Consider the following 14,702-nt stretch of genomic DNA (forward strand, 5'->3'; position numbering starts at 1 on the left):
CTGATGATCTGGAAGCCAAATAAAATACTGCCTCTCTCCACAACTCTTTGTACCAAATAGTGTTGCTTAGAGTTCACTATTATAACTTTGACAGCCTGCAAGGAAGATTCAGGTGTGCCTTCTAAATCATCTTAGAAAGAGGTTCAAATGTTTGCATGGCTTTCTCTTTCACCTCCTTCAGCTCTTTCTTCAAATGTCACCTTCTTGAAGGCTTTTCCCAGTGACACTAAGGAAAATGGCATTCTGCCCTGCTCCCCACAACCCCTCACATTCCTGATTCCCGTTCCTGCTCTATTATCCTTCATAGCACTAATCAGCGACTTATATACTATCTACTTTGTTTATCTGTCTTGCACACAAATGAGTGCACACACACTTAACAATTGAATATAAACTCCATAAGAGCAAAGATTTTGTTTATTTTTTCTACTCTTGAAGCCCAGGGACTCAAAAGTACCTGGTATATAGTAAGCACTCAATAAATATTTGTACAGTACATAAAATATGGTTTCATTGATAAGTACATTTCAATTATTCATTTAAAATAGGTAGTCTGTTCTCCTTCATCCTAAATTCATTTATTCATTCACTTATTCGGCAAATGCTTATTAGGTACCTGTCATGCGTTAGGCCCTTTGGGGGGGGGGTGTCAAGAATTCCACAGTGTGCAATATACGTTATTTCTTGTAGGAATCAAAGTCTGGTGAGGAGAAGGACCTTACACATTTGTAAACAAATTAGTAAAAATAATATTTAGAGATTGAGGAAAGGGTAATGTAAGAAATAAGTAGTGTTGAGTTAGAGGGTGTGACAAGAGAGACCACTTGGTGGATGTCAGAGAGGGCCTTTTGGTGATGACACTGAAGTTGAGACTTGAAGAATGAGAAGACTTGCTACTGTTCAGCAGAGGAAAACCCCACTCAGCAGTCATCTGAGATAAGTGCATCTGGTGCCCCATGTAACAGGCCTTGAAAAGAAGAATGTGGAAGAAACGTTGAGTCTGAAACTTGGATTCTATCCCATTCAACTATTAGCTATACAATCCGGAAAAGGCCTGAGTCTCCCTTTCCTTAAAATGGGAGTGATAATACCTACCTCACAGGTGTGGGTTGCGTTAGGTAAAGCATGTGAAAGTGCTTGAGTGTCAAATACACACATGATGGTTTCATGGGTAAATGGGTAAGTACTGTTATCTGTAGCACTGGAGTGTGAGTTTCCCACTGGCCTTGAAGATCCTGAAGGGAAAGCTTCTCTTCTGGAACACTTAGACCAAAGAAACCTAAGCATGGCAAAGCCTGATGCCCTTGGTGGGGCATTTGTGCTGCTAGGCATCTGTCTGGCTTTAGATTATGTCTGTGTCTTGGAAGACTTCAGAGGGTACCCACGGGCCATGGATCCCTGGGAGGAAGTGGAAGGAGTGGGAGAACTTGCTCTGCACCGAGGGTCTCTCCAGAGCTGTCCTCATCTGCTCTCAGGGTTATAACTTGTCCCTGAGACCCGATTATATTCGTCTCCATAGTCCCTAGCAGTAGTTAAGAGGCAAAACTGGACTTTGCCTGTGTTTTCTGCTGCCCCAGGATAGCCTCTGGACACTGCTGCAAACCAAACTCACGGGCCAACTTTCTGGAGGGGCAGGAGGGAACGTGAGCAGGAGCGTTGGTCCTGCGACAAACCGAGGATGGGCTCTGAACTTGAAAGAAGGGAAAGGAGCCGAGGAAAGAAATGAGAGGTGGGGGAAGAAGAGCTGGGATGTGGGGCGCAGCGCGGAGGGGGCAGTAAGGGAGAGTAGGGAGGGCACGAAGGAGGAAAGGGCCTCAGGGAAAAGGAGAGGCAAGCACAGAGCTGGGAAAGAGCAGAGGGCGGTGGCCTCCGAGGAGTGGGGGCTGGCCCGGCGGGCCGGCCCGGCTTGGGGGCGGGGCAGCGGGAGGCGCTGTCAGCGCAGGGCGGCGAGCGGAATGCAGCGGCCCGAGGCCTGGCCACGTCCGCACCCGGGGGAGGGGGCCGCGGCTGCCCAGGCCGGGGGCCCGGCACCGCCCGCCGCAGCCGGGGAGCCCGCGGGGTCGCGGGTATGGAGCTGGCAGGCGGGCGCTGGGGTCCGGGGCGGCAGGAACCAAGACCGGGGTGGGGTTGAGCGGGGGCAGCCAACTCGTAACTCGCACGCCTGGCGCCGGGAACTTGGTGCTACCACTGAGCAGCCCTGGGAGGGGCCCGGGACGGCCCGGCGAGAAAAAGTTCCCGCGGGCGTGGACTCTCCAGCAGGCCTGCCCTGAGCGTCTGTGTGGGGCTGAACTTCTCGATCAGTTTAGAGCAGCGATGGAGACAGCTTGGGGGTGGGAGTGGGTTGAGATTCTGCAGGGAGGGGTAACGCGGCCCGAGAGGCGGTGGGCAGGCGCGCGTGCTCTGGAGCCCACCCGCGTCAGGGGGCTGGGGCGCGCTCGGAGAGAGTCCTGCCTCGGCCCGAGGTCAGCTGGAAGGAGGAGGCACACCGCTGTCCCCCCGGCGCAGGTTCTGTGATACACTCCGACTCGGGCTCTGGAGCAGTCAGTGCATGACAGAACTTGGGCCCGGGCGGACCTTCCGCACCCAGTGTGCAGCACGCCCACCAGGGGCCTGCAGTGGAACATCTGCCAGGGAGTGGAGCAGGACAGGAGCTGGCCCATGTGCCCACGTGGCACAGGGTTGGGCCAGAACCAGCTATGAACCTTTGGGGCTGGGGTCACTGGAGCCTGAGCATGGACTCCTGGGGCCAGCAGATCCCATAAAGTCAATGACAGGGTATTTGCCTTGAGTCAGGGGCCAATGAACACCCCCCCCCACCTCTGTCAGTTGCAGGAACCTTCTCTCTACACCATCAAGGCTGTTTTCATCTTAGATAGTGACGGACACCGCCTGCTGGCCAAGGTAACCTCCCACCCTCACTGGAGGGCCTCTGAAAACTTATTGTCCCAAGAACAGAAGTCCCCACCCAGGTGACTCCTGCATTAAGAGAGACCTCACTGTGAGCTCTGTGACTCAGAGTAGCTCAGCTTAGGCTCTCCAAAGGTCATTCTGTCCATCCTCCTGCCTTGTCGGATTGCTGGACCCTGAATGGGGGAGTGTGTCTCCTGGTTTCTAACCATGTCCCCTGAAATGTCTTCTCATCATCCTTTCAATTAGCCAGCTGGACTCTGAGCATGGAAGGGAACTCCCGGGAGGGCAGGGCGGGGTGGGGTCGATGAAGTCCTAGTCCCCACATTCTAAACAAACAACCTCTACTTTTCCTCTACAGCTTAGTAAACACTAAGGATTTAGTCTGAGGAGTCTCAGACTTTAGAACCAGTCAGGATTTTAGAGATCACATACATAATTCAACTCTTTCACAAGTGAAGAAAATGCTGTCTAGAGAAGCTAAATGAGTTGCACGTGTTAATATCAGAACAGAGATCTGAACTCAGGCACTTTGACTTGGCGCTCAGGAGGATGGCTTTCACTGCACAGACTGTTCAGTTATCTGGTATCTATCCCAGTGAACATGGCCTGGGGAAACCAAACTAAGATAATCCAACAGTAAATGTCTACCATCAATACAATTAACCATAGTAGGGATATAGCATCTAAACTAGCTATGAAATACATTATAGTTTTTTGTTTGTTTAGGGCTGAAACTTTTTCTCTTCATGCCTTCAGTGGCCAGCAGGGAGACACTTTGCCTACAGTTGGGGTACTAAGTGGCATAATCCATGTCCAGAAAATTGAAAGCTGAGCTCACCATACATTGCCCCAGCAGATGGTCAGAAGTGGATTAGCAGCTATGCCAAAGGATTTAGGATCTCCTCCTAGAAGGACACATCCATATTCAGGTTAAGAAGTGGAGTCAGAGAGAGAGGCTCACCAGACCCAGACAAAACAGTTTTGATTTACTTGTGCAATGTGTGCTAGGAACTTTTCCTTATATATTTCATCTTCACCATAACACGGCCGGAAGCCAAACCATCCTTGGTGTTGAAACCCAGTCCTGCCCCTGTGACTGAGATATCAGGGAAGCTACCTGACTTCTTCGTGCCTTGGTTCCCAATCAGTACGATGGGGATAATAGAGCAGCTGTTATGACTGTTATGGTTTTAACGAAGGACCCCAGGCTCTGCCCTCTTTCCTGTGGACTCAGGTTCATGGAGAAACAGTGTGATTTAGTGACCACCCCAAATCTCAGCACACTGCACACCTGCTCAACATACAAAAGCCTCCAAAAATCAGGAGGGGACTCCAAAAACAGGCCTCAAAATTTCTCTACTTTTTATTACTTTCTTTGCTTAGAATTTGTGTTTACAGGGAGACAGTGAGCAGTCAGGCCTTGAGGGCAATAAAGAGGAGATGGGGCACTTGGTCAGCACCCACCATTCCCTGCCACCCATCCATGAAGGAGCCAGGCTCTATGGAATGGCCCTCACCCCTTCTCCTTCCCTTTCTCATAGTATTATGATGACACATTTCCCTCCATGAAGGAACAGATGGCCTTCGAGAAAAATGTCTTCAATAAGACCAGTCGGACTGACAGTAAGTACCCTCCTCTTCCTCACCCAGAACTCTCACACATGCACTGTCCTCTTCTCCATCTGGACACATTTGTCTCCATTGGTCCTGGATACCCACAGGCCATTTCCTTTTCTTCAGAGGTTCTTTTTCCTCACCTTCCCAGCTGTCCCATCTCTACCTCTGGGGAACGTTCACTTCGCCACTACTCCTCTCCAACCTCCCACCCCAGCGCACCTAGACCCTTCTCTCTGGGGGAGAAGCCAACTGAGTTGTGGGACTGGTCCAAGGCATTGCACATGGGGGGAAAGGGGTGGAAGGTTGACTTTGAACTGGGTTTGTCAGTTCCTCAGAATGAGGCAGTTGCTAGAAATAGAGGGTGGAGGGAGGGACAAAGAGTAGCCCTGGCAGTGTCCCTAGTGCTAGCCTTTCCAAGGGTTCCTTGGAAAGGAAAGAAGGAAATAGGGAGGGAGAGGTGCAGAGCTGGAGATGGGGAGGAGGGGCCAGGTAGAGGTGGCCAGAGCTGAAAGTCCTCTCTACTTCTAGGTGAGATTGCATTTTTCGGGGGCATGACCATCGTCTACAAGAGCAGCATTGACCTCTTCCTGTATGTGGTGGGCTCGTCCTATGAGAATGAGGTAAATTCAGGAAGTTGGGGTGACAAAGAGGGTCTGTCCATGGGGAGAATGGCTTGGGGTCTGGGATAGAAGCTGGCTTCTGAAGGCTTGCCGTTAGTACCCCTCCTTCTAGACTCTGGGGGTTGGTTAGCAGCCAGTGTGGTTCTTTCTGGGACAAGGCATACCCATTATGCCCCTTAGGCTCCTTAGGAACAAGCAATGATGGTCTCTGCAGGGGCCTTTATTTGTTTTTTTAAAATCATCTCTAGAGAAGGATATACTCAGTGTCCCACAGTAGGGCACTGTAGTGCTTCCTGACCCATACACAGGAGGTATTCTCCAGGGTCAAGCTGCAGTCAGTCTCCAGCCTTGTTGTCTCTGGGAAGGGACAGTTTCCCATGCAGGTAGACTCTGAGGTCTCCTTTTGGCCTTTCCATCCTCAAGCTCTCTCATTTTCCTCCCCTGTCTGCCCACCCCCAGCTGATGCTCATGTCTGTTCTCACCTGCCTGTTCGAGTCTCTTAATCACGTGTTAAGGTGAGTGAGGTTCTGTGCCCTTCAAGGCCCCCATCCCGCATGCCCTGGCAGATCACAGAGGCAGGGCCCTTCCTCCCTGCTTTTGTCCCTACAAGACTAAGACCGGTGCTAGAGCATCCTGTTCCAAGGCCTCTGCCCTTTACATAGCCACCGTGGTATCACCGGGAGCAGAGCCACATGAGGGTATGAAAATGAGGCCTAGGGAAGCTCAGTGCTTTGCCTGAGGTTGCAAACTGTTTATATCAGAACAGAGACTCAAACTCAGGTTTCCTGACTTGAAGCTCAGGGTGGTTTTCACTGGACCCCCATTCAGTTACCTGGTATCTATTCCAGCGAGCATGACCTGGGGAAACCAAACTAGAATAATATAAAAATAAATAAATTCCCTAGTCAATACAACCAGAGTGGAACTATAGCATCAAATCAGCTATGAAGTGCATGAAGGGTGCCATGGTGGGCACAGTGGCAATGCCCCGAGTGTGGGAGGTTGGGCAAGGAGGGCTTAAGGAAGCAGGCCTGTCCTCTGCTCAGGAATCCTTTGCCCAGGGCTGCCCTCACTGCCCTTGACGTTGTCCTTCCCAATGCTTGTGGGGTATGGGTGGAGAGGGGCATCTGTCTCACGTAGGTAGGGACCTGGCTCCTCCTGGCCATGGGGAAGCTCAGGAGCTGTGTCTCCTTCAGGAAGAATGTGGAGAAGCGCTGGCTGCTGGAGAACATGGATGGAGCCTTCTTGGTGCTGGACGAGATTGTGGATGGCGGGTGAGGAGCGGGGTGGTCAGGAAGACTCACAGTAGGAGGTGCCTTTGAAGGTCATCAGCTCTAGATTTCGCCCAGCACACACTTCACTCTCTCTGGCCAACTTCTCCCTCCCTTCCTCCAGCATATTCTCTGTGATCTCATCCCCCCCACCCCACGCATGAGGATGGAGGTTGATGTCAGTGTTAGCCAAAGTCAAGCAAACAAGAAAGGAATCTGATGTCCAACTGTGGCTGACTGTTGAAATAGGCAGGGTTTGGGGGAGACGGTTTGCTCTCCAGGAGAAGCAGGCAGCAGACACTTGCCCCTCCCTAGAAGGACTTCATTCTGGCAGAGCCCTACTGCCTCCACACCTCCCACTCTTAGCACTCCATTCCCACCTCAGCTAGATAAGTGACCTGGGCCAAGTTACTTATTCTCCCTGAGCCTCACTTTCCCCATCTTTTGAATGAGGATGATAAAGGAACTACTTCATAGGGTATAGGGATTAAATAAGGTGATGCTAGTGAAGCTCATGATTCTCCTTCAATAAATGTCACCTGCCAATGTTATGATATTATATTCTAGGTAGCTGGGTGCCCTTATGACAAGGATGGCTAGTGAATTTCCATGGGGGGCAATAATTGGGAAGAAAAAGAAGTTCTGGCTCTGGGGCAAAGAATAATAGAAACTGATCATCTTAAAAACGTCCACACGCCTTTATCATTACATTCATTTTAGAGATGAGGGAACAGAGGCTCCAAGATCAGGTGACTTGCCCAAGGTCACATGGCAGGGCCAAGATCTAAAATCATGGGCATGGTACAAGATTGCCCTCTTTCTATGGCACTGTACCACATGCCCAGGGGCAGGGTGCCCTGAGACATAGGGTGGTGGAATTCCTCCCCCTTCCCTCCCCATTGACTGCTTTCTACCGCAAGGCCTGGTGCTAATTGCTGGGACCCAGGAGGGAGTGGAATAAGACCAGGTTTTGTGGAACCAGAAGTATATACAATTTGGTGGACCCTCTTTTTTTAAAAAAAATATTTAATTTATTTTTTAAAGAGAGGGGAAGGGAGGGAGAAAGGGAGAGAAACATCAATGTATGGTTGCCTCTTGCATGCCCCCAACTGGGGACCTGGCCTGCAACCCAGGCATGTGCCCTGACTAGGAATTGAACCGACGACCCTTTGGTTCACAGACTGGCACTCAATCCACTGAGCCACAGCAGCCAGGGCTGGTGGAACCTCTTTAAGGAAAGCGCACACATACACACACACACAATTACAAAATGAGGTGCAGGGCCTAGGAAGGGCCCGTACAAAGGAGGACATAAGCTTTGTAAGGTTCTGGGTCTGTGTCTCAAGCAGGCCCAGTTTCTGCCCCTTAAGTGGCTCACAGTTTCTCTCCAGGGAATATCAGGGAATTGTCAGTTGAGTCAAGGCCTAAACCAGAGCATTGGTCTAGGATGCTTCTGTATTTATGGTAGAAAAGTCCTTTGGTGAGGGAGCCTGGGTTTGGGGGTGCCCCAGTGATGGGGCCTGGAAAAGGCTCCCAGGAAATGTTCCTTCACTTCCCTGGGACTGGTGCAGAAATATAGCTAGGTTTCTGCCCTGGAGGAGCCTCAGCAGGCAAGGAACCCCACAGTGAGGCTTTCACACCTGCAGCCGTGCACACACCCATGAATGGCTGCAGAGCTCCCCAAGACATCAAGAAAAAGTGTGCTCTAGCTGAGAAAAGTCTTGATATTTGGGTCTATCAAAAGGGATGACAGATTCTGATTTTTAGAGTTCCATTTCTTTTGTACGTCGCATAGAGTAATAGCAAAACCAGATAGAGACCCCAAGGCGCTTCCCTTCCTTCCTTCACTGCATCTGAATCCGTCCCTGACCCGGAAGGGAGCGTGAACTTTCAAGAGCTCCGCGTTTTGGAGCCCCTGCTTTTGACACCTCAATCGTTCTGGACCGGACTCCCTTGATTTCGCAGCTTTTGCTCAAACACGACCAAGTGTGTGACCACAAAATTTGAAATATAGAAAAATCTTCTTGGTAGGGAGAGCTCTGACTTGAGGAATATCAGTGGGAAGGTACCCGGGACGGGGAATATAGCAGGATACGGTGATTGAGGGAAGAAGCTTTAGCATGGAGAGTCTGCAGAGGGGAGAATCATGTCACCAATTCCCCTCCTTGTTTCTCTCTCACCTTGTAGTGTGATTCTGGAGAGTGACCCCCAGCAAGTGATCCAGAAAGTGAATTTTAGGGTAAGATCCTTCCTGCATGCCCCCTCCTCTCGCTAGGCTGCCCTTCCCATCCTCCTCGCCTTCTGTGCCCCCTGCACATGGGGTTGCGAGGGCCCAGATGGTGGGAACCCAAGCTCCTCAGCAGAAGCAACTACTGGGAGGATGCACTTGTGGGGGGAGTGGCAGTTTGGGGATGTCAGTTACTAAAAGATATCTCCTGTCCTCTCGCCCTGCAAAACCGCCAAGCACCTCACCACCCTCCCCGATGGGAAGTACGGACCGGGGAAATAAACTCTCAAAGAGCCACCAGGTGGCTACTTTGGCCTTGAGGTTGGGGAGCGGGGCTCTAGATAGAATCACCTTGCCTAGTTCGGCTTTTCTGCCTGAATTAAACCTTTTCTGCCAATTTTATTTCCGTTATCCCCTTACTCTCCATGCACCATAGGCAGGGCCCTGGGGGTCCTGGCTTCCAGCTGACGGGGTGCAGGGCTTCCACTAACTGGCGATGCAGGTGCGGCCCTGGGTCCTGACCACGGTGTCACTCACCACCCCCCCCCGAGCCCCTTACTCTCCCTTTCTAAACCCCATACTCTCACCCTGGCCTGACCACCCTGTGACAATGCTTCTCCACAGGCAGATGACAACAGCTTGACTGAACAGAGTGTGGCCCAGGTAGGTCCCCAACATCTGCCTTGGACTAGAGAGGGAGGAGAGCAGGGCCTCCCAGGGGGATCCAGTGGGAGCTATCAAGGCTGAGAAGTCAGGATGTGGGAGGGATGAGGCAGTGACAGGCCATCTGTTGGAGGGAGTCACGGGAGGCTTCTAGAGTCTCTGAGGTGGTGCCGAGCTGGGCATTAATAATTGATTGCTTCCTTACTGGTAACCCACCTCATCTCCTGGCACTGAAACCCTGGGGTGAGCTGCCCACCCTGGAGTCAGCTGAGTAACTTGTCCCCCAAAGCAATCCAGGGACTCAGGCCCCTGATGCTCCCCTTAGCCCCAAAAGGACAACAAATAAGAGTTTCCCTCCAAACCCTCACCCCTCGACATTAGGGTTAAGCTGGAATTGTTAAGGGACCCTTTAGCCTGTGTAGGATCTAACTTTCTCCACTCCTCACTTGCCACCTAACCTGTGAGTAACCTGGCTGTGGAAAAGTCCCCTGCATGGTCCTGTCTGGGGGTGCATGTGTGGCAAGAGGGAGGCCGCTGGATCTGTGGCTTGACTGGTTTCCCAGCTGTGCAAACTTCCTGCTTTTCAGACTGTCTGCTTGACCTCTGTTCTGTCTGCCTTCAGGTTTCTCTGCACAGACTAATCCTGATGTTATGGAGCTTCCTGCCCTGACACTAATTACCTCCCGCTGTGGTGGCCCAGGCTACGATGGGTGTGTAACATCCTGTGTGCAGCCCCAGGTGTGGTGCCCACTTTCCTGTCACTGTCCCTGGTGCTCACCCCGTCTCTCACTCCCGGCTCCCCAGACCTCCTCATGCCCTGCGGGGAGGACGCAGCCCCGTGGCAGATTTCTGGTCCAAAGAGGTTAGGGAGCAGGAGCAGAACAGATAAGAACACAGGCGCTGGTGTGAGTCATCCCAGCATGTATGTTCCACTTTGCCACCTAGAATCTAGGTGACCTAAGCAAGTTACTCAACCTCTCTGGGCCTCACGTAAACACAGGACTCTCCTCATAGAGTTATTATGAGAATTAGATGAGCTAATGCATGGAAAACTCTTGGCACAGCTCCTATTTTTCCGAAGGGGGAAAGAATGAAGACATAGCACTTTGAGTGGAATTATTGAGTAAAAACCAAGGAAGTTGCAGGTGGCGAGTGGGAGAGAAAATGAGGAGAAAGTTGGAATCTGGCTAGAACAGGAGAACCCCCAGGGCCAGGCTCTCCCTGAGAGAGGAAGGGAGACTGTGCAGAAAGGAGGGATAAACAGTTTGGGATGAACCTTCAGAAGGGAATGAAAGAGGCTTGGTGACTGGAGGGACAATCTGAGAGACATACATTTGGAGTCGCCGCCAGATTGGCATAGTGTGTGCACGTTTGATGGATTTGCATAAGCACTGGACTGAGGTGGTTTCCTCAGCTGCATGTGACGGTGCAGGTGTCCCATGGCAGTGTCTGGCCAGTCACCATTTGCCAGCTGTGCCACATCCGAAGTGGGTTGGGGTGGGGTGTGGAGGACAGACACACTGCCAGCCAAGGCCAGACCTTCAGTTTTGCTGAGGTGACTGGGCTCCGGAAGTGTCAGGCCTGGACGTGGCACTGTGGGCAGGAGCTAGCGTGACACGGTTTAGGAAATACAGGCCTGCTGCCACACCCACTACTGAAGATGCAGAAACCAGCACAGGGCTGGGCAGGTTCAGGCCTGGGCTGGGAGCTGGCTGCAGCCAGTGTGGACGGCTCTTTCTCGGGATGGCCGAGCCCAGCTGAAGTCAGGGAGAGATGAGATGCCGCCACCTAGTGACCCGGAGTTGCAGGGACACTTAGGAAAGGTGGGCTGTAGACCTCCCTCTCACTGCAGTATCAACCTTCCTCTCAACCTTCCTCCCCACCTCCAGGTTCTTCAGTCTGCCAAGGAGCAAATTAAATGGTCCTTACTGAAATGAAGGCTGTGCATTGGAAGCTCCCTGGTCCCAGATAATTTCCCCAATCCTGGCAACAACCCAGAGACCCCAGGGAACAGGAGATGCCCCTCTGTATCTGCAGGCCCTTCCAGAACCGACTCCAGAGGGCCAGGGATTCTGAAATGAAAAGATTTGGCTTTAGCACCGAATCACCCCTTCTCATTGCCCTGGCCTGCGCCTTGGGCCGTGAGAACCAGCTGAGCTGCCTTAACTCAGACCTTAGGCATTCCTGACCCCAGAGCCCAAATAAACCTGCTTGTCTCCTGCCAATGGTCTCTGTCTCTCTTGGCTTGGGAAGTGTGTGTGTGTGTGTGTGTGTGTGTGTGTGTGTGTGTGTGTGTGTGTTCTATTGAGGGCTCTTGCACTTTCTGTGCCTCACCTTTAGGATGCCCGTTACCAGGGCATATCCTAGTGGTTGTGTGATTGGAGAGAGGTTGGTCAAGGGAAAGGGGACAATTTAACATAGTGACAGGGTGTGGCACGAATATCACGAGGCCCCATATGTGAGAGTATGATTATGTGACATGGTAAAAGAGTAATAATAGGAAGAATGGCGCGTATTTGGGAAAAGGAGACAAAGAGGGTACACACGTGGTGGACCCGCTGGGGATTCTTTGAGTCACTTTCCTATTACCAACCTCCAGAAGGGAAGGGCGTAAGGTTTCCTCTGGACAAACCGAGGAACAGCACGCCTATTTTTCTTGGCATGCCTGGGACTGCGGAATTCCTATACTGGCATATACCCTGGGCACTAGAGCCCGGCAAGTTTGCCAAGGCTGGGACAGGATGCTGGGACAGCCAGCAGCGCCCCCCTTCCAGCCCCCGTGCATATGTATCCAGAGCACCCAGTGCATTGCAGAGGGTGTGAAGAATTGCAGGTCCTGTGGGAGAGAAGGTTGGGGAGAGATCCCAAGGACAAACGGGAAGGATGGAGCGACTTTCTGGGCGACGCGACTCTTTTTTTCTCTTTCCGTTTCTGAACCCCCCGTTTCTCCCTTTCTTTGACGCGCACACTTTTTTGCGTCCATGTACTTAAATCCCTGGGAGTGTCTAACGTTCAGTACCCGGAGAACTTGTTTCCCTTGGATCCCTCTCTAACAGCTGCTGCCAGTCCATGCCCCGCCCCACTCCGCCCCGTCCCGCCCTCGCGGAGGCCCGCCCCAGGAACGCATCCGCAATCCTATAGCACCACCTGGAGGGAAAGGCGGGAAACGCGCTCCTTCTGGGTCCGGCTCCCCTGATTAACTCCGCCCTCCAGGGCGGGACCGACCCCTGCTCCAGCCTGACGCTCTTGGGCTCCTGTGTAGGTGACAGAGCATTGCACTAGCAATCAGCCTGCTTGACCTGCCCTGAGAGATCCGCGCCAGTGCGGGCACAGGAATTTCTGCCAGTCACTACAGTAAGAAAGCGGCGAGCTCTGGGTGCTAATTGAAGCTGTCCCTGTGGGTTTCACGTCCTCCATTATAAAACTCTCTAACATTGGATATTTATAATGGGCATGAGTACTTATGTAATTAGAGAAAACGATAAAGATATAGTTATATAAACATATGCATTGTAAACACCATGTACATAACCCATTCCAGTAAGTAATGCAAAAAGGCAGCTCTAAAAGGGAACAAAGAGTATGGAATTAAATGCTGCAGAGTTCAGAGGCCAGTGTGGATACGGGAAATGAGAAATTCTCCAGAAATACTTTGGCTCCGGTGCCCGGCTCCATCCACCGCCTCTAAAAAACCGCAAGGACTGGAGGGGCAAATTCGCTTCCTAGCAACCTAGTCGCGCCCTACCCGGCCCTGCAATTACATTGTGCAGGAACAGGAATTTGAAGGCCTGAGGTTTCCACCAACCGGTTCATTGAATCCCGTGGACTATGCGATACTTATATCCCCATTTCACTGAGAGGCACACCGAGGCTCTCAAAGGTTAAAGTGTTTGTAGCAGTCTCCGCAGAGCCGGGCTCCGGAGGGGAACTGCTGGAGAGAGGTGGCTTTCTCGCATCCTCTGCTCGAGGGCCGTCCGAACCCCTCGCCCGCACAGGGACTGTTCTGGGTTAAGAGAGATGAGCCGAAGGGGCATGGCAATGCAGAGAAGTGACCAGAAAGGTGTCCTCGCTCCCTGCAGCTAAAGAACTATGGGGAGGAAGTTGCAGCAAAGTAGCTGAGCCGAGCCCGCAGCGGGAAAGAGGAGAGGGCAAAAAGGGCTGCGCAGAACCGCGGGAGGAACCACGGAGGGCCTTCAAGGAGGGACGCTGCTCCTTCCTGGGGAGCCCAAGTTTGCAAGACTGGCCCTGTGGGGGCAGAGGGGGGTACCCCGTTGTGTCCCCGGCTCCCCTCAGCGCCTGTAGGCCCGCGGAGCCACAAGGACTGCGAGCCTAGCCCTCTGCCCAGAGCGCTGACCGCTGGCACCGGCTCTCCTCAGCCGGCCTCATTAACGCTGCCACGGGCAATAGACTACCGGCGCGCAGGGGAGCGCGGAGCACCGGGCTGGCGCGGCGCCGTCTGCCCAGGGCCCGATTTCGGGAAGGGCAGCCGGCGGTTCCGGGCGCGAGGGGCCGTCGGGGCCTGCCTTCCCGGCTGCTCTCCCAAGGCCGCGCTCTGCCTTTCTGCATCCCTCTTCCCCTTCCCCTCGTGGGCGATCAAGAGGGTCTCGAGTACACGTAGGGAAAGGAGCTTTTGGGAACTCCCTTTCCTCCTGCTGACTTGTACCCACGGCACGCCACAAACAGAGACCCAATGGGGCCTGGGTCCAGCCAGGGGGCGCACATGGAAGCACTGGCCCTGGGGCTCTGGTAAATGGGGGACTCTGCCCACACCTATACCAGGCAAGGGACACAGAAATAGTGCCGCCAAGCTCTCGGACCCCCTTTATACCACACTGAGCTGGCTACCCACCCCTCTCTGACTCGGCGCGCCCCTTGCTTTCCGGTCATTGGCTGGCAGGAAGGCAGAGCGGGTCCGATTGGCTGACATCCAGACAGTGATGGATGGGCCCCAGCTGACTGCACCTCAGCGGGGAGGGTGTCTTCACCCCGCTGCACCGTTTGGCGAAGGCGGGGCCAGCCGGGCCTGGGAGTGGAGTCCCGTCTGCGACTCAAACTTTCTGTGCTCTCAATCTCCGTTTGAAACTCCCTAAGAGAAAAAAAAAAAAAATCCTGCCTTTGAATTCCCAGTAGATACCCTTTAATTCCGGAACCTGAACTGATGTAGGCAAAGTAGAATAATTTACTCAAAGCAATTTAGGCACAACCCTACAGACCTCCGTTTCCCTCCGGAGTGGGTCTCCATTTAACAATATTCATGCGTTCCGTCCGCCCGTCCGTTCACTTACTCACTCACTCCCTCACTCATTCATTTATTAAACTATCTGAGTGTTTGCCATGAGCCAGGAACTAGGAGGGGGGGGGGGAGCAGGACTGATTAGCAAGTGATTGGGCCCA

The 14,702-nt window shown here is 52.7% G+C and overlaps 1 protein-coding gene across 4 annotated transcripts; it reads left to right on the forward strand.

Moving 5' to 3' along the window:
* Positions 1 to 1,927: 1,927 nt before the first annotated feature.
* COPZ2 (coat protein complex I subunit zeta 2) lies at positions 1,928 to 11,362 on the forward strand. Of its 4 annotated transcripts, none has more exons than XR_016514174.1 (10): positions 1,928 to 2,066; positions 2,827 to 2,901; positions 4,452 to 4,533; positions 5,056 to 5,147; positions 5,607 to 5,662; positions 6,344 to 6,421; positions 8,606 to 8,657; positions 9,270 to 9,308; positions 9,931 to 10,046; positions 11,198 to 11,362. XR_016514174.1 is itself a non-coding variant. In XM_090292078.1 (10 exons), the coding sequence occupies exons 1-9, from the start codon at positions 1,956 to 1,958 to the stop codon at positions 9,976 to 9,978; spliced, it is 633 nt and encodes a 210-aa protein (XP_090148204.1). In that variant the 5' UTR covers positions 1,928 to 1,955; the 3' UTR covers positions 9,979 to 10,018; positions 11,198 to 11,362. The 4 variants fall into 4 exon arrangements, 3 of the variants coding, with proteins under 3 accessions (XP_090148204.1, XP_090148203.1, XP_090148205.1); XM_090292078.1 differs by having other exon boundaries at positions 9,931 to 10,018; XM_090292077.1 differs by lacking the exon at positions 9,931 to 10,046.
* Positions 11,363 to 14,702: the final 3,340 nt, after the last annotated feature.

The sequence above is a fragment of the Furipterus horrens genome, unplaced genomic scaffold (assembly GCF_987537825.1).
Source record: "Furipterus horrens unplaced genomic scaffold, mFurHor1.1.pri manual_scaffold_11, whole genome shotgun sequence".
NCBI classification, from domain to species: Eukaryota; Metazoa; Chordata; class Mammalia; order Chiroptera; family Furipteridae; genus Furipterus; species Furipterus horrens.